General features: G+C 38.5%; 1 protein-coding gene across 22 annotated transcripts in view; it reads left to right on the top strand.

Moving 5' to 3' along the window:
* Camta1 (calmodulin binding transcription activator 1) overlaps window positions 1-20,230 on the top strand; it is a 772,653-nt gene that overhangs the window by 32,947 nt on the left and 719,476 nt on the right. For 17 of the 22 annotated variants that reach the window (XR_007109574.1, XR_007109573.1, XR_007109572.1 and 14 more), the window contains one exon: window positions 525-643. Coding sequence is in view for 15 of the 22 variants with exons in the window: in XM_047559183.1 (XP_047415139.1) it covers window positions 525-643 (119 nt within the window). In the remaining 7 variants the exon portion in view is untranslated. Of the gene's footprint in view, window positions 1-524; window positions 644-12,097; window positions 12,167-20,230 lie in introns of all 22 variants that reach the window. The other 5 variants (XR_007109571.1, XR_007109570.1, XR_007109569.1 and 2 more) reach the window with 1 other exon arrangement.

Genomic DNA, 20,230 nt, shown 5'->3' with positions numbered 1-20,230 from the left:
AGCTGTAGATTTAACTTCCTGGTATTTATAAGATTTGTGACTTGGTTTTGAAAGGATGAATCTCATTTGTATTCAAAGGGATGAAGTAGTATTAGTTTATGAATAAAATAATCATATATAATTATAATTCTTCTTGCCTAAAAATTTTAAAACTTTTTCAAGTGGTTAATAAAAGATTTCTGGGTTTTGCCAGGTTAAATCATTTTGCAGTTTTGATGTTTCATGGAAACATGGGGGAAAAGACATTAAAAGTAACATTCTGTTTATGGCAGCTGCTGGGATATTCCCTGTTCGCTTGCTTGTGATGGAACAAAGCTCCATCCTGTTTTAGAATCTTGTGGCCAGCTTCCTGCTGCTGTCCATCTGATCAGGTTGTAGATGAGTGTTGCTAAGAGGAATAGTGGCCCTCTGTTGCTCTTGGTCTCACAGCCACTAAGCTGAGCTGCTGTTTCTGACCTTGCCAGTTTACTTAATGGGAGGCTTTGCTCTTATTTTCTCTGAATTTATTGTTTTCTTCTTTATAGATGATCATGGGAACAGCAATAGTAGTCATGTAAAAATCTTTTTACCGAAAAAGCTGCTTGAATGTCTGCCGAAATGTTCAAGTTTACCAAAAGAGAGGCACCGTTGGAACACTAATGAGGTAGATAAATTTCTATTTTTAAGGGTATAATTATTTTAAGGATGAAGTTTTTGCCTAGCTCTACTTTATATTATCTTAAATTTGAAATATTGAACTAGGAAATTATCAATGAGAAGAATATTTAATCTGGATTTGACAGAAACCAACTTGTGTCTTGAGCTGTCTTTGATCTGCTTGGCTTGTGTTGAAACATGTAAAATGTGTACCCTGACTTAAATAAGGTAGCATGAATTTTTGTGTTTGTATTTTCTTGCCTTTTGGTGTCTTGCATTTGGTACCTAACCTTGCTTGCATTTCAGTTAAGCATTAGTACTGCGTTGTCATAAATTAATAAATATGCAGTATAAATGTTTCACAGAAAATACAGTGTTTTGACAATGCGAAGTTTTGCTAAAATTGGGAACGACAGACTTCTTCTGAGCAAAGCAGCTTTAGCCTTCTCTGATGAAGAAAGTTTGCTTGGAGCCTTAAGGCTTTACCTCAACGATGGGCAATTTTACTGGGAATGGAGGCTGTGTGTAGTAGCATCCAGATGGAGGACAGATTGATGAAAGTTTATTTTCTTGGGCAAAGTTTCTGCTTTTGGTAAATTTTAATCTGGGAGTCCTAGTATTAGTGCATTGTTTTGTCATCTTTTTAAACTTCAAAATCTGAATATTTTTGTCTAGGGTTATAGCCATTAGTGTGGTGATAAGAATTGGGTGTGTGTCCATTTCAGTTTAAGGTAATATTCATTTTGTGTGGTGATGGGAATTGGGTATATGCATATTTTGAGAATTATATTCCTGTAGTTCTAATGCTGAGGTTACTGTTTTGCTGAATGGCAATATGAATGTTCTAAATCTGTTGGTCTAAATCTTTGGTGTTGCTGGCTCAACATTTACTTCCAAGTTAGGTTAAAGGTAGCATTCTTACCTTGATTGGCACTCAGGTTTGCCAGGGCCCAAGAAGAAAACAGTGCTGTCTGCTAAGCCTTGATTTTTGAAAGATTCTGTTTGTGCCAGTTCTTGACTCGCTGCTTTTGTTTCAAGTTATGGGAGGTTCCAGGGATGAAAGTTACAGGTTTAAATACTTGTATTATTCCCTTGTCAAACTATTTTAGCTCTCTCTTAAGGTATATACATTTTTGATTATTTGCATAAATAGTATTTTTCTTTGGTAGAATATGTTTGTTTTGACAAACATTAACTAGTTTAAAGGCCTATGGTTTTAACCAGTTACTTATTAACTATTTCAAATGTTTTAGATATGAAAATAAAGTAAGTATGCTGACAGTTAATCTTAATCATGTATTGTAACTCTTATCAGCAATATGGTATATTTTGGAATCCACTCACTAACTCTGTACTAGGTTATGAATTATTTAAAAATTCAGTATGTTTCTTAGTATTCCCTGAAACATATATTGATACAATATTATTATATATTATTCCAGTTTTAAGTAAAAAATCTTAAAATTGATATGGTCTTTTCTTTCGCTCTCTCTCACTCTCTGTTTTTCCTTTTTTGGCACTGGTGATTGAACCTAAGGGTAATACTACTGAGCTACATCCCCAGACACTTTAAAAATGTTTCATTTTGAGACAGGGTCTTGTTAAGTTGCTGTTGATCTAAGTTAGGTATGTATTATTCAATATTATATTTCATTCAAATTGGCAATGTAATTATGATTTAATATTTAAACTAGAAATTACCTAATGATTAAAATTGGTGGCCTTAAGAGTCTTATAAAAGTGGGTGTAGCAGGATCAGAAATTTAGTTGGTAGATTATTTAGATCAGTAGGTTCGAAACTTTCTTTGAACTTTTGAGCAGTGTACTTCATCTTTCAGACATTTACCTCTAAATTATTGACATGTTCCAGTTTATTAATGTATTAGGTATGATGTAAAACACTTGTAAAGACCTTTTATAGAGGACACAATTAAAAGAAAATGAGAAGTCGTTCTGTATATCTTCTAAATATCTATACAAGGAGTTGCCATAGTCCAAGTTCCAGAGAGGAAATGCATCCCTCTTGCTGACTGGTGGAATGTGAAATTGGGGGTATAGATGAGAAAAGGTGGTTCTCTTTGGTAGGTGAATGCTGCTGCAGAAGCACAGTCAAAGAAAGTGTGTTCCCAAGGGTGGTGGCAGCAGGAGGTAGTACAGCAGAGAGGCAGTCACATAGTGCCCTTGGCCCTTGTGATTGCTTGTTGCTGCAGTAGTTTGTTAGCTCAGTACTGGCCAAAACTCTTAGGAGAGAATGGAATTGAAAGGTAAAAAACCTTGGTGTGTTTTTCCTGTTAATTTCTTGACTTTAGGAAAAATAGAGGAGTATTAAGTATGACAGTGGAAGACTTATGTTAGGGGGTGTTAATTCTGCAGAGTGTTATGTGGCAGTAAACTGGCTTGGATATTAGAAGGAACACCACAATTACTGTAGGTCCTAAAACATTTTACTTCTTTGGACTTGTGGGGTATTGACACTTGCCCACATTCTTCAGCCTGCCATCCTTATATCCCCATTAAAATCTGAAAAAAACCAAGTTCCTTGAACTTGCCTCTCACTGGGGCTTTGTGGTTGTAGGTGCAGGTATATCCTGTTTAGTCATCATTGCCATGAAGCTCCTGGACTCCCTCATGATGTGAAGGACAGCTGCACCACCGCTGTTGGGAGCCTGTTCCCTTCTAAAGTTGAAATAGATGCTGCATTTTGGTTGAAGGCCAAGTGAAGTAGTCAGCTTGTGTTTAGAAACTGTGTTGTTTAAAAACTGCAATTCTTCAGTTCACACTTCCTAGGACAGGGGACTCTTGCTGGGAGAGGTATGTGGGTCTGAGAGCAGTTCAGTGCGTGGTCGAGTTGTGTTTTCCATCTCACTCTGCACAGCACGCTTGACAAGTAAGACTGGCGGTCAGAGCTGCCTGTGAAAAATGGCAGCTGTCATCTTTCTTGGTTTCCCGTGTCTTTCATCCCCCCACTCTCTGCTGGATGTATGTGGTTGAAATCCTAGGCATAAAGTGACTCCTCTTATACTTTTAAGGAATTCCTGTACTCAGATTTGGGTTGAAATATTTGTGGCTATTTAAGAAACCAGCTTTTATACTTGTGCGTGTGCCTGCGCATGTGTGTGTGGGGGGGAGAGGGTGTGAGATGGGCTCATTCACATTTTGCCATTTATTGAGCACTCGTCCTTTGCTAGTGACTGGGTATTTTCTGTAGTTATTTCTAAGTCTTTTAATAATATTTTGGGTAATATTTTCATTTAGAGATGAGGAAGTGTTGGTAGAACAGGGTTAAATACTTTGATTAAGACAGCTCACTTAATAGTGCCTGTTTCTGAACTTAATTTCTTTCATGTTAAACGCTTATTAATGCCTAGGAACTTTCATTCTATTATTTGTTGTCTAGGCTCTTCATGGAGACTCTGTAATTCTGAGCTGCTTTAGTGTACTCAGCAAATCCATTCTGTGTTGAACTTTTGAATTAGAAGGAGTTAATGAAGAATTAATATTGTGGGGGTCAATGTGAACTTTCGGTGCAGCTGCGAGTCACCAAAGGAAGACTTTGACAAAATGAGGGATCTTTGGTCTAGTTAAGCTATTTTTAACCTTTCCTAACCTATTGCAATACATAAAATCTCTTGTCCTTCTTGAATGTTATTTACAGTTGCAGAATAAATTAAATGTTGTACCTAAAAACAGATCAATTTTAGATTATGCTTTCTCAACCATAAGTACTCTTCCCAAGGTTTTGAAGACCGGAGAGGAAATGATGATGACTACAATAGAAATTGTGGAAGCAACATTCATTTAACGTATATTGTGTGCTAGGCACTATTCAGACCTTTACATGAATAATCACATTGAATCCTTGAATCAGTCCTGTGATATAGGTTATTTGATCATCTTGTCTCATAGATGAGGAAACATGAGCCCTGGAGAGGTTTTGAAGTGTTTCCAGAATTAGGGAGTTAGCTGCAGCGGGGAGGACTAGGGAGTCCAGTCCCTGCGGCCTGACTTTGGGGCTCCTACTCCCTCCTGTTCTATCCCAAAGAACGATTTCAAATGAACTTTTCTAAGATCTTTCAGTATTTTAGTGACTTATAATCCTTTTATAGAATTGCTTGACTTTTTAATTCAGTTGTATCTTTAAGTACTATACATAAACCATGTATTTTTGCAAATTTATTTTTAAAAAAGTAGCAGCCACTCATTTTCTAGGGAAATACTTTGGATTTTTAATCATGAATATAAATATGTGGGCTCTGGATAATGAAGAAAATATATTAAGAGTAGAAATTTTGTACCAGTACTTGGGGGTTAGGCCTGACTTGTATTTCCAGCGCTGGGGAGAAAGACTATAAATACAGAACATGTTTTTTAAGGGATCCCACTCTTATTTCATAATCAGTTGGTATTCACATCTGTTTTAGGTGAACTATTACAAGGTTTCTACATTTTAAGTTAATATTTTTAGGGCCCAGAGCCAGAAATAATTATGCTAATGCAACTTTCTGATTGCACAAATGACTACTTCATAATTACACTTATTAGTACTCCATATATGTTGTCCAGACTGAAATTTCTTTTGTTTAGTCATTAATTAACTGTTTGACTTAAAATATAACTGGTGCATTCCCGAGTCTCCAGATCTAGATTTCAAATGGCTTTCTTCCAAGCGGAGTGTGGCACCATCAACCTTTTATAATGAAAACATTCGCCCTGAATATGTTCAGATCACTTTGTGTGCTGTTTTTGAACGATTAATGGTCTTTCATTTGTTTGTTTTTCTTCTAGTATAAAGTTTCTGTAGAGTAAGCAAACAATAGAATGCTAGTTTGTTCTGATTCTTAAAGTGACATCACATGTTTTTAGTTGATGGTAGCTTCAGAAATTTTCATAGCCCTTTTTTTTTGGCATTGGGCTTTGAACCCAGGGGCACTTAACCAGTGAGCCACATCCCCAGCCCTTTTTATTTTTTATTTTGAGTAGTCAGGGTCTTGCTAAGTGACTGAGGCTAAAAATGCTTTTTTTTTTTAAAATGGTAAAAATGACTAGGTAAAGAGAAGTGTACATATAGATGATACTTTCTGAGTCACACCTAAGATCCTGAAGAAAAATCCTGAGTAAATTTTAATTAAAAAATAATTTTTTTGTAGTTGTATATGGAGAGAATGCCTTTATTTTACTTGTTTATTTTTATGCGGTGCTAAGGATTGAACTCTGTGCCTCACGTACTAGACAAGCACTGTGCCACTAAGCTACAGCCCAGTCCAGTTTTAATTTAATGTGGTTTTTTTTTTTCACAGGGGGAGAATTATCCTTTAAAATTTTGAATACTCTGCCCCCCCCTTTTGTATTTAGGTAGGAGAAATGGACTTTTAAGACCATGGGATTTAATAATTTTCATTGCAGTAAGCCACCTTCCTTGTTAAAAATTTCTTGAGTGCTGGGGATATAGCTCAGTTGATAGACTGCTTGCCTTGCATGCACAAGTCCCTGGGTTCAATTCCCAGCACCACACACACACACACAATTTCTTTAATAAAAATTTTTTTTGGTGTAGGTGCTCACACACACAAAAACACACCACACACACACACACACATTCACATTCACACACACTCACACACTCACACACTCACATACTCACACACTCACATACTCACATACTCACATACTCACATACTCACATACTCACATATTTTCTGGGGACTGGGGATTGAATCAAGAGGGTTATAATTCTGAACTACAGCCCTAGCACTCTTTAAAAATTTGCGATAGAGTCCTGCTGAGTTACCCAGACTGAACTTGAACTTGGGATTCTTCTACCTCAACCTCCCAGTTAGCTGAGGTTACTTGCATGTGCCATAGCCCACAGTGTGTAGGCATATATAATCGTAAGTGCTTTTGTATTTTTAATTTTTCTTTGTATAATTTTATGAAGTTGTGGGTTTAGAACTGTAATTTTTCAGTGATTGGTTTTACTGGATAACATTTTGGTGTTATCTCTTTGAAATGTGCAGCCACATTTTTGAGGGATCATTTAGGACTCTTCAGACTTCCTGGGTGTGATCTAAGCTGAAAATCTCTAGTGAATTCCAATTATAAAGACCATTGAGATATTTTGGCTCTGATGACCTCGAAAGTTTGTTAACCCTGCAGTAGGGCTTTGTTTTGTTTAGCTTTTGACAGAGCTGCTGACTTAAATGGTCCCAGATTATTTTCTGAACCCAGGCAGGGCTTTTCTGATTAAATTGCAAATATGAAATAGCTTGTGAACGTCAAACACAGAGCTGAACTTTAAGAGTGATATCATTTGATTTTTGAATTCAGAACATGCAATCAGGTTTCAAATTAAATGTGATAATCTTGTAGCAATTGGGTTAAATATAATTCCTCTATTCAACTTAGTATGAAGCAAGATAAATGATACCCAAACCCAAGAGGAAAGGTCTCTTTATCAAGACAGCCTGTGTCAACTTGACACTTTTGCCTGGGGAGAAGTGGAAGTTGGCAGAATATTTTGGAATCTGTGCTGGGCTGCATGTCCTTCCACCTTGGTGAGAGTGGACAGGTAAAGACTGTCCAGTATAGCAGGTTTGAATGAGAAGTGGTAAGAGAAGCATATCTCACCTGTAGAGAGTAATGCTCATAAAATTTGAGTAAGATGTTAGAGAAAATGTTCTATAAAAGAAGAAAATTCCTGTGGACCCATTTCAGTTTGTACCAGAAAAATTTTATAGTAATTTTACTTCAGTATGTAACACTTAGAAGAATATCTGGCCCATAGTCATCATTGTTCAGAAAATGTTGAATGAATGAAATATATAAAATCACAAAAAACACTATAAATTTCTTAATTCCTGGAATTCTTATGCAGATATAAAACATATGTATATATTATATACATAGAAATTACAAAACCAGTAAAATTTGTATTAACAGTGTTAGTGACTGTGATGGATGATGTTTTGTCAAAACTAAATTGTTCTTGCACCCTGAATCTCATCCTGACTGTTCTCCAGCAGGTTCTTTGGAATTTGGTGTGTGATACTATCCCATGCCCTTCTCCATGGAGAATTTTTTTTTTTTTTGGCACAGGAATCATTTCTATAAGTCTGTACTAGGCCTTGGTACAAATATATATATATATATATATATATATATAATGATTTAAATGACACCACTGGGTACTAAGGTGAAAGTAATCACAAATTAAAAACTTGAGCAATGAATTTTTGTGTTAGAATATATTTGTTATAGGTGTTCCTTTTTCACATTACAAATTGTGAAATTAAAAGTTTCTTAGGAACCCATGGACCTCTGATAATATTCCACAGAGCCTAATTGGAGAACCACTGCTCTCTTGAAAAGAACGCAGAATGGGCACGGAAGCATGTTCTAGTCACCGTTCTATCACTGATCCAGGTGGGTGTTATGTAAGACACTTGCCTGCCTGGCCTCCTCAAGTCTTAAGCAGTGGCACACAGAGACCTTTAATAAAGATTACTGTTGCTTTCAGAGGTGTTTGGGTGTGTAGGACCTTCTAGAGAGGCTTGGCCCCAGCTTGGGAAGTTCATTTTTAATGTTAATTGCCCGTTTATAAAGTGTACAGTTCAGTGGTTTTTCATATATCCACAAAGTTTTATAAGCACAACCACTTCTAATTCCAGAATTCACCCTGACAACCTCTGGACTTGGTGGGGTTGGCACATGCAGCATCTCATCTGTGGTCTTGAGGTTCTTCTGTAGTATTGTCTCCGAGTTTCTCTACCTGTCTAGTACTGGAGTTGAACTTCCGACAAATTGTCCTTGTGTTCATCTCATAACTTACTCTGCTGTTTGCTGAGCTTGCTTTTTAAAAATACTGAGGTGTAAATGAAGATCCACTTTGGGTCCACACTTTTTGAAGGTGTATGGAGAGCTCTTGAGGGAAGTTTCAGTTGCAGTTGAAAGCTCTGTGTTTTCTGCAGACACCTTATTGAGGTTACATGGGGTAAAGTAGACCACCCTTTTTCATTATGATGGGGCCTCCTATAAAGGAGAGTCTGAGTCCTCTGGGAGGGTGGACTGTCACAGAAAGGGAAGAATCTTGGAGAAGCTGGCATTCTTTGGCTTAGAGGACTTCTGTCTCAAACTGGTCAGAATCACCTTGCGTTTGCTGGGCTCCATTTGAATTGTCTGTTCCAAACCACCACCCCCTGCTCCTGAAGACCCAAGAATGTGCATTTCTAACACATATCCAGAGAAACCCACTTAGATGAGAGCACTCAACCTAGAAACCTATTCTAATTAACATCACCTGAACTTGGTCTCAGCTTTGCTGTCCCTGTACCACTCCAGTGTATTTTGGGGCATTTTCGCTACAGGGGATACAATTGAACTTTCCAGAGTTCTTTTATCATGTCTTTAGCTTGTGAGTACCTAAGGGTCAAGGAATGCAGAGTTGGTTTTTTTAGTACTTTTTCTAAAGTATCTGTTAATGCCTTGAGCCTTTCAAAACAGGGATGGCCATAGTGGGGGTATGTGGAGGCATATTCTGATTTTTTTGAACATTTTTTGAGGTTGCAGCATGAAGGATGGTCCTCTTCCCCTATCTTTTTCATCTCCATTTAGCCCAAGTAGCTGAAAGCAGCAGAATCCTGAAGCTGAGTGGAAACTTCTGGCAGGTAGGCAGATTAGGTAAGATGGTAGATTATAACATTCAGTTTCAGCAGGATGTTCTCTTGGTAACTATAAAGTCCTGTTGAAGATTTTCAAAGAAGTTCCTAAACACTTTTGCACCAGTAATGGAAGTAAATGAGTATAACTGTTATGGAAATCAGTATGGAGGTTCCGCAAAAGACAAGTTGCTCTGTGACCCAGCTTACCACCCGTTGGTATTTATCCTAAAGAATTAAAGTCATCATGCTATAGTAATACATGCATACACATATTTATAGAAGTATAATTCACAATAGCCAAACTATGGAACCAGCCTAGGTGTCTGTCAGTGGATGAATGGATAAAGAATATGTACACAATGGAGTTTTATTCAGCTATGAAGAAAAATGAAGTTATGTCATTTGCAGAAAAATGGATGGAATTTGAGAGCATTACGTTAACTGAAATAAGCCAAACTCAGAAGGTGTGACGAGCCATGTTTTCTCTCATATGTGGAAGCTGAAGAGAAAGAAGGAAAAGAAATGTATCAGGGGCGGGGATATATCATGAAAATCAAAGGGAGACCAATAGAGGTGAGGGACCAGGGGAGTGCAGGAGAGGGAGGGAGGAAGGACTGGGGAAGTGATATTGGCTAAATTATATTGTCGTATTGTGCGCATGTACAAATATGTAACAACAAATTCCACCATTATGTACAACTTTATATAATGCACCATAAAAAAATGTGGGAAAAAAGTTTCTAAAAAGTAACCCAGGTTTTCCGATGTTAATGCTTTTGGAAAGCTGGGAAATCAAATGAAAAATAGCAACAAAAACACAAAAAGAAATTCCTTCTAGATGATGAGAAACTGCAGCTGGGCTGGGGTCAATGTGGTGAAGGAAGTGTGCGGGAGAGTGCTTCCTCTGTATGAAAGGGTCTTGGGCTGCTTTGTGCTTCTGTGAGTTCTGATGTGTCTCTGTGGTGGTGTGTGCAGTGGTGGTGAAGGGTGTAGAGACGAATAAAGGTGAAATTAAAGAATCTGGAATTTGACATGAGGAGAAAGAAAGGTGGAAACGCAGAGCATCTTCAGCTCTGGGGAACTGGGCAGCAGCGTGTGTACACCTATGTGCTCGTGCCTGCTCTTCCAGGCGGGCGTTGTGGTAGCCCTGAGGTGGAATTCTGTGCAAACTTCATTTATTTCTGTGATCATTTTATTGTGATTTCAAAGTAGTTTATGGGAAGGGTAAAAACAGTTCCTGCATGCAAGAAACAAGGAGGTAGAAGAGTCGGAGCCTGCTGTGACACCATCTTAGGAGAGAAGCAGGCGATCTGAAGGGGTGACAGCCAGGTCCCGGCCAGACTTCTGAGCAGGCAGAGACCTCATTCTGTGTGGATCTCCTGCTGGGGAGTTTGGTGTCTTTCTGAGGAGACTGCGGTGGGTGGCACTACAGGGGAGATTCGAAGGCCTGGGACCCACGTGGGGCATCACACCTTCTTTGTGCTCTGGTTCTAAGAGAAGCTGGCCCAAAGGGAGACCTGGTTGACTGGCAAGTGGGGTTCTTATTCACCAAGGCTGCAAAAGGGCACTTTTTCAGAATAAGAGCACTTAAATATATTTATGTTTTTTAAAAAAGTTAGAGTTAAAAGGACAAGCAAATGCCATCTGCTTCCTGTTTCTGAGAAAGGGTGCATAACTTAAAACTAAGCAGGATCTGTGTAACAGGTTGAAGTAGAATCATTCCCCATTTTTCCTGACACATTTTTAAGTAGTGTGGTAACAAATCCCCTTTTCTGGTGTTAGAAGACACTTGTTAATATGCATGTTAAAATATTTATTTTTGTACAGTTGAACTAAATTTAGACTTCTTAACTGATTATTTAAGAATCATTTTTGTTAAAATGTTTAGTTATTAATCAAATTTTAGATATTAAAGCATTTTCCACTAATTTTTAACAATCCATTCCTCAAGCTATGTGGTGATTCTGTATTTTTTATTTTTTAAATGACAATAGTGAGACATAAGTGTTTTGGAATTAGTATTCTTCATGATTTAGTATACTGTGTAACTTTATGCCTTGGTTGTCTGTCCCTGCTAGATTGTAAATTCTGGATGAACAGGGATCTTGGTCTGCTGTATTCACTGATGTTTCCTGTGAGCTTAATGTAGTGGCTGGCACCCAGTGAGTGCCCTGGGACCTTTGATTGAATGGACGAATGAGGAGGAGTCCACCAGCCCACAGTGTTATGTTCCTATTACTCTGGGCTGCTCTAACTTTGTCCCTGAATTAGATGGCCTGGCATAGTAATAGTCACCAGTAGCACCCAACTAATCCATGGCAGCTACCCCTGAACAGCTTGTGATGTGGAGGAGGGAGCCAACATATGTTCCTGTGTTCAGGCAGATTCCTAGAACTGTGAGGGGATGGAGCAGGGCAGGCATGCTCAGTTCTGATCTCAGACTCCTTGATCAGGTGAGACCCTCTGTCTTGGAGTGAGGATCAGCATGGCAGGAAGCCAAGGCCATTTTCTCTGGAGGTCAGTTGCCTAGGAGAGGACATGGGGAAGAAAACATTGTAGGCAGAGGGGACAGACAGCCTGTGCAAAGGCCCTGATGCAGGAATGTGCTTGGTGTGAGGACCTTGAATGAAACACTGTTGGTTGGAGCCAAGTAAGTATCCGGGAGCTCAGTGGGGCAATCTGGTTGGGGTGCACCTGGTAGGACCCTGTGAGCAGACCCTGGAATTTAGTCTTAAGGGCAGTGGGAAGTCACTGGAGGATGAACTAGCAGGATGTGAGTGGCATAATATGGGATTTTTTTTCTCTAGCTGCATCTTGGCTGTCAGGGGAAGCAGAGAGACCAACTAGGATACTGTTGTGAACTCACTGTGATCATGGTAAGAGATGGTGCTGGCAGTGGAGAGGGAGCAGAGTGAGTATGTTTTGTGGAGCTGTCAAGATCCCTGGGGTTGGGTATAGGGGAAAGGAAAAGAGAACTCAAGAAGTCCTGGCTTGGAACTCAGCTCCTGCGTTGGGGCTGGTGTTCATTATTGAGACTAGACTGAAGGAGGAGAGGACGGGATGTCAGGAGAGTTCCGGATGCATTAATTATGAGATGCCTGTTAGACACCAGAGTGGTGATGTTGAATAGGCATCTGTCTAGAAGCCTGGGAGAAGGTCCTGTCTGGAGATAAAAATTGAAGAACCATCAGTGTATAGATGGCTTTTAAAGCCACAGACTAGCTGAGGTCATTCTGGATGCAGAAAGTAAACAGAGAATGGGATGCTAAGCCATGCGGAGCAGGAGGAGCCTTCGTAGGAAGCTACAGGGGAGCAGCGGCGAACAATGCAGGTATGAGATGGAAGCCGTGAGAAATCCTGGCATTCAGAAAGCTTTTTTGTCACCACGTTCCAGCTGTGTGTAGCATGCAGAAGATGAACGGCCTCTTAAATTTGCATCTTTTTTTTTTTTTTTTTTAATATATTTTTTAGTTGTAGGTTTTGACATGGTATCAGAAGTTTTCTGAGTGGTCACTTGTAACAAGGGAAAAGTCAACTTTTTTTCTTTCTCAGACTTTTTCTCCTTCTTTTCCTTTAGCGGACTTCACATTTAACACATATTTATAAAATGTTGGTGAAGTTCTGGGGTTAGAAACAGAATGAACAATATAGGAGCATGCAGTTTCTACTACATGTCTTCAGTTCAGTATTACTGTTTTTGGAATGGAAGATCTGGCAGTTTTTAAAAAAACCTTTAATAGTAGTTGAACTATTTTTTTCAAACAATCTTATGGGGAACCAAAAATCTATAAAACTGGGAAAAGTGGAGATGCTGTGATTGAAGCCAGATAATAGGGCCAAGCTGCTTGCCTGGGCTTCTCACCTTCTCTGATGGCAGCTTCCCGGGTGAACATTTGGAACCCTGAGTGGCAGGAAGAAAGACTTGCAAAATTGTAGCTAAGAAGACTGTACCCAGGCAGGTGGAAGACCAAGTTAGTGCAGATCTATTCATTCCCTAGAGCAGCGCTCTCTAAAGGAGGAGGCTCCTGCCCCTTAAATGGGTTATTTAGCAACAACTGGTTGTTGTAGTGAGTGTATTGTAATGCTGTAAAGAATGGTAAAAGCTCCCTGTGCAGCTCAAAGAGACCAGCCAACCCCTCTTGCTCCTGGTCCAGTGCTCTCTCTTTGTACTGTTGATTCTCAACCATGGCTGCATGTTAGAATCCATCACTCAGGTAGGGCCTGGTACGTCCACCCTAGTCCAAGTTATTTGGAGTCCCTGGGGGTCGAGCTCAGATTTTGGGTTTTTGGGTTTTTTTTTTTTTTTTTTTTTGATGGTGCTGGGGATTGAACTCAGGGCCTTGGGGATGGAAGGCAAGTGCAAGACACTTGCTCTGCCACTGAACCCCAGCCCCAGGGATGGAACTTCTAAAAGCTCCCCAGGAGATTCTGAAGTGCAGCCAGGTTGAGAACCACCACTTTAATCTACCACCGATTACTTTTTGAAGTCTTCATTGTAATTAAACAAATTGTGGTTAAGAATAAGCAAAAGGAAATCTGGAGGGGAGTATCTGTAATATACAAGTGACCGTAATTAACTCTGCAGTTACATCTGGATCAGTGGACACTACAGAGTTTGGGTTAAAACTTCAGCAGTGTGTGACATTCAAAGTTTGGTATTCATAAGGACAAAGGTTATCTGTTTGTTTTTATCTAGCTGCCTTTATACATTTTTCCTTTCTGAAAATTTCAGGTTAATATAGCGAAGTGTCTAACACGTGGAGGTTTTTTTCCTCTTTTCTTCCCATAGCCTGTTCTACATTTAGCTACTGTTTTCGCTTCATACCTTACAGTTCTTAACCATCCTCATTGTACATTTTTAAACTTCTCTTACTGCACTTCTCTCTGACATTTACTTAACCCCACAGTGACAGGAAATTCAGCATGATTTTTCAAATATTTCAGAAGTATGTCATGATGGTTAATCTCACTTTGCTTTCTAACTTTCCAAAGTAGTTGTTTTCCACTTAACCCCACTCAATAATTTGTAATTTTCTTTTTGTTGGATTGCTTCATATTAGTTTTTGTGCCACTAAATTAATATGCTTTTGATTTTCTGTAAATGAATACCAGTCTTAATGGTTTAGACCTGTATCATTTCATGTTTTCTTGAGGTTGCACCAGTAATACAATTGAATCTTTAGTTGACTTCTTTAATTTTTGAAATGTAGGTTAGAGATGTTACATGTATGTGAATAATTGTGTTTGTGTGTCATTATGTATATATATGCATGCTGTATGTATCTGGTAACTATGTGAGTGCTATGAATACACAGATCTTCTTAGGTACAGGTTGTAAGCACACTGGTGGAAAGCTTTCTTACACTAGTGTACACAAGGTGGTGTATAAGGTTTGAGCATGTGTGGTGGATCTGGTGGCCTTTCCCTGTTTATAATATATATATATATATATATATTTTTTAAGTTGTTGATGGACCTTTGTTTAATTTATTTACTCATATGTGGTGCTGAGAATTGAACCCAGTGCCTCACACATGCTAGGCATATGTTCTACCACTGAGTCACAACCCCAGCCCCGCTTTGCCCCTGTTGAGTGCCCCTAAGATGCATTGTGCTTCTAGGATATTATTCATACTTTTTAAGGATGTTTGGGAGGATTCAATGACAGGTGTAACACAAATACACTCTCTTATGAAACATGAGTTCTTGCCCAGTGCTGATATGTTTAGTAAATAATAAGACACGAAGAACACTAACTATAATGGAAAGGGTTGATACTTTGGATTACATTAAAACACTTCTGTTTGCTAGAGACACAAGTAAGTGAATGAAAAGTCAATTCATAGAGTGAGATTGGCCAACATAGGCCTATTCAGGATATCTTAAGAATTTGTGTGTCAATAAAGAGATAGAAAACCCAATTGAAAAGTGAGCAAGAGACTTGAGCAGGTACTTCGTAGATGGGCAATAAACGTAGGAAAAGATGCTCAGCTTTTTCATCAAGAAAATGTGAAGTAAAACCACAGAAAGATGCCATTGTACATCAAATGATTAAAATAAAAAAGATAACAGCAGGTGTTGGCAAGGAGCAGAGCAGTGGGCATCCACATTAGCTTAACCACTTTGGGAAACTAGAATTATCAAAGTAGAAGATATGTTTGCCGTAGACCTTAGCAATTCTACTTCTTACATATGTTACCCACAGAAATGTGTGTGTAAGTGTACCAAAAGACGTGTGCAAGAAATTTCTTTGGAGCATTATTCCAAATTCTCTAGAACAGGAGCAGCCCAAATGCTCTTCAGCAACAGGATGGAAGATTAATTGTTACATGTTCATGTAATGTTAAACTATAAAGCCATGAAAGTGAATGAATAATGCTGTTTTCAAGAAATAACATTCACAGACATAATGTTGAAAGAAACCAGATGCTTAAAATTAAATATTGTTTGATTCTGTGTACAAGTTTAAAACAAGTTTGAAAACAGACAAAATGAATTTATGGTGTTCAAGTCAGAAGTAGCTACCTTTGGAGACTGGGGAGGATGTGGTACCTGGGCTTCCTCAATATTGGTAATGTTCTTTTTCTTGGTCATGGGCACATATACAAATACATGTCTGTAATTAAAAAACAAACAAACAAACAAAAAAAACAAAACCACAGTGTAGTTTCACAGAGTGTGTGATATCTGATTCTGTTTTCTTCAGTTGAAAAAGTTGATGCTAAGCTGTTGTTTAGGGACATGTAAGTGGTGTCTGTCAGTCATTACTCAGTGGGGGAAGCAGACTCATTGAGTGTTGTAGTGTAAAGGACCCATTTATTACAGGAACAAGACATCATGCAGCTGTGGGAGAAGCTGGAATTAGCAGTCCAGAAGGAGGAAGTGTAAGGTCAGAGAAAAGTCACTAAACCACCCCTTTGGAAGCACCTGCAGTGGTGGCCAGGTTAGAGCTTGCAGGAGGGTTACAGAGGCCAGTCACGAGCAGCTGTTGGAGTGGAATTTACAGGAAGTCTTTGAAGAGCAGGCACCGATTTCATGTGTTGCACAGCTCTGATGGGAGTTGAGGATTGGTTGGCAGGCCCAGTGACTAAGGGAAGAGCTTTTGGAAGGGCACACACCAGGCTGAGGCTGGTACCACTGCATCTCCTCTTCTTTGGGAAGTAGTGGCTGGTTCACCTCCTTCTCTTGCTATCTGTTGCCACCTCCAGCTCTGCTGGCCCTGGAAAGTAGTTGGTATTCCACTGTTTCCTCTTCAATCTTTTGCAGATCCAGGGAAGGAAGGGCAGCCTGGGAAATCCAGCCCAACCAAATCATGCGGGTTAGAAGCTGCTATAGTTTTGGTTGCACAATTCTGTGACTAAGAAAAATCCTGCTTTAAGTGTGTGGGCTTTTTGTGAATTATATCTCAGTAAAGCTGTTACTTGGAAACTACCATAGGTTGAACTTTATTTATTTTTTCTATTTTTTTTGATGGTGGAACATTTTTATTTTTATTTATTTATTTAAAAATTTTTTTCATACATGTATATATGGTAATAATGTCTGTCTCATTCTACTGTTCTTCTCATCCCCACCATCCTATCCCCCTGCTACTCCCCTCTGCATAATCCAAAATTCCTTCATTCTTCCCTACCCACCTCCCACTGTGGGTCAGCATCTGCTTATCAGAGAAAACATTCAGCCTTTGGTTTTTTTGGGATTGGCTTATTTCACTTAGCATGATATTCTCTATTTCCATCCATTTACCTGCAAATGCCATAATTTCATTCTTCTTTAAGGTGAGTGATTTTCCATTGTGTATATGTACCACATTTTCTTTATCCATTCATCTGTTGAAGGGCATCTAGGTTGGTTCCATAGTTTAGCCATTGTGAATTGAACTGCTATAAACATTGATGTGGCTGTGTCACTGTAGTATGCTGACTTTAAGAACTTTGGGTATAAACCGAGGAGTAGGATAGCTGGGTCAAATAGTGGTTCCATTCCAAGTTTTCTTAGGAATCTCTATACTACTTTCCATAGTGGTTGCACCAATCTGCAGTTCTACCAACAATGTGTGAGTATACCTTTTTCCCCCACATCCTCACCAACACTTAATTATTGCTTGTATGTTTGATAATTGCCATTCTGACTGGAGTGAGATGGAATCTTAGAGTAGGTTTTTGGTGCTTGGGTTTGAACCCAGGGCCTTGTGCTCAGTCACTCTACCAACTGAGCTATATCCCCAGCCCCTTAGAGTAGTTTTGATTTGCATTTCTCTAATTGCAAGAGATTATGAACATTTTGTCATACGTTTATTGATTGATCGTATTTCTTCTTCTGTGAAGTGTCTGCTTCGTTCCTTAGCCCATTTATTGATTGGGTTATTTGTTTTTTTGGTGTTAAGTTTTTTGAGTTCTTTATATATCCTGGAGATTTGTACTCTCTCTCAGGTGCATGTGGTAAAGAATTTTTCCCATTCTGTAGACTCTCTTCATGTTATTGATTGTTTCTTTTGCTGAGAAGAAGCTTTTTAGTTTGAATCCATCTCATTTATTGATTTTTAATTTTACTTCTTGTGCTTTAAGAGTCTTGTTAAGAAGTCAGGTCCTAAGCTGACATGATGAAGATTTGGGCCTACTTTTTCTTCTGTAGGTTCAGGGTCTCTGTTCTAGTGCCTAAGTCTTTGATCCACTTTGAGTTGATTTTTGTGCAGGGTGAGAGATAGGGGTTTAATTTCATTTTGTTACATATGGATTTCCAGTTTTCCCAGCACCATTTGTTGAAGAGGCTATCTTTTCTCCAATGTATATTTTTGGCACCTTATCTAGTATGAGGTAACTATATTTATGTGGGTTTATCTCTATGTCTTCTATTTTGTACCATTGGTCTACATGTCTGTTTTGGTGCCATTACCATGCTGTTTTTGTTACTCTTGCTCTGTAGTATAGTTTAAGGTCTGGTAGTGATTCTTCCTGTTTCACTCTGCTTACTCAGGATTGCCTGGGCTATTCTGGGTCTCTTATTTTTCCAAATGAATTTCATAATTGCCTTTTCTATTTCTATGAAGAATGTCATTGGGATTTTAATAGGAATTGCATTGACTCTGTATAACACTTTTGTTAGTGTGGCCATTTTGACAATATTAATTCTGCCTGTCCAAGAGGCAGAAGAGAGATGTCCAAGAGGATGGGAGATCTTACCGTCTTCCAAGGTCGTCTTCAATTTCTTTCTTTAGTGTTCTATAGTTCTCATTGTAGAGGTCTTTCACTTCTTTTGTTAGATTGATTCCCCCAAGTATTTTATTTTTTTGAGAATATTGTGAATGGGGTAGTTTTCCTAATTTCTCATGCAATGGATTTGTCACTTTATGTATAGAAATACATTTGATTTATGGATATTGTTTTTATGTACTGCTACTTTGCTGAATTTATGAATTCTAGAAGTTTTCTGGTGGAATTTTTTAGATCTTCTAAATATAGAATCATATCATCAGCAAATAGTGATAGTTTGAGTTCTTCTTTTCCTATTTGTATCCCTTTAATTTCTTTTGTCTGTCTGATTGCTCTGGCTAGTTTCAAGGACAATGTTGAATAGAAGTGATGAAAGAGAGCATCCCTGTCTTATTCCAGTTTTTAGAGGAAACAGGTTGAACTTTAAAGAAAAGCAAGGAAACAATTGGGACAAAAGCAGGATGGTGATGGCCTGGGAGGGAGGGCCTGGAAAAGAGGGGCTTTGAGCAGTCTTCCGAGGTTAGAAAATTCCCTTAAAGTGGGTTGGGGTTCCATAAATGTTTGCTTCATTATCATGTAGTGCTCTGTAAATAGAGTATTGCAGAAAACACAAGAAGACGTGAATTTGTACTCCAGTAGTGGCAGGCAGTAAAATTAGTGCAGTTTATAAAGTTTGGGGGGCATGGTAAGATATGACCCTCATTTCTAACTTTGTAAGGGTTCAAAGATGTTAGTGGCTTCAAGTGTTCTTCTTAAGGTTGGGTTTCAGAACAAACCTTACTTCTCTTTCAGGTTGGGTCTGTGTTACCCTATACAAGCTATTTGGAAAACTGGGGGCAGGAGCTGTGATCCACTTGTTAAATCAGGTCTCCAGGTCTCCTGACAGTCATGATAAGTTTTGAAAATAGGTCAGTGGGATACTTCTGTCACTTTCCACTATGTGTATTTGATTTCGAAATTCAAACTAAGATTTCTTTGTACTTAAAAGTGGGTTTTTAAGATTATTCAAACCTTCATATCAGATCTGTTTTGGTAATCTGACAAATCAGAACATTCTCATCATCTGAAACTTATTGGAAAATTCCCTTATCTATTCTGCATTTACTGGAGCCACTTTTCATTTGAATATTTGTTTTGGCTCTTTTTATTCTCTTTGTAATGAGGAAGCAATTGCTCAAATAAAGATGTGCAGCTTTCCTGCCTGGGGCTGTAGTTGTACCATAGTTCTGATGGATGTGAAGGCTTTTAGGAAAGTTCAAAACCAAGAGTATCTTGTATCATTTGTATGCAGAGATTAGCTTTTCTTTTTTTCTTTCTTTCTTTCTTTTTTTTTTTTTTTTGCTGTAGTTATGTAGACTTTTAACTGCTTCTCTTGGTGTAGAACATACATACAATGTTTTTGAATTAGATGAGTTTTTTGGACAGATGATTTCTATGTGGATTAAATTTATAACAGTAAATCCTCCTTAATATTAGTTATGATACCTCTGAACTATTGTAAACCTTCAGAGATACATTTGTAAGATAATGAGATTGTTAGAGTGTGATTTGAGTCAAGTGTCACTTTTTCTGTTTTTTCCCATTAAGCAATAATAACTTTTGGTGAGATTTCTAAACCAGTTTGTTGCTAAGCATTGTGTCTGCTAATCTTTTTCACCCAGTGGTTGTTTTGAGTGCCCACTTATTCATGGTACTTGTTAGAACAGCAAGGCAGACCATGTTCAGGGC

The sequence above is a fragment of the Sciurus carolinensis genome, chromosome 1, assembly GCF_902686445.1.
Source record: "Sciurus carolinensis chromosome 1, mSciCar1.2, whole genome shotgun sequence".
Classification (NCBI taxonomy): Eukaryota; Metazoa; Chordata; class Mammalia; order Rodentia; family Sciuridae; genus Sciurus; species Sciurus carolinensis.
This window is presented reverse-complemented; position numbering and strand designations above follow the sequence as displayed.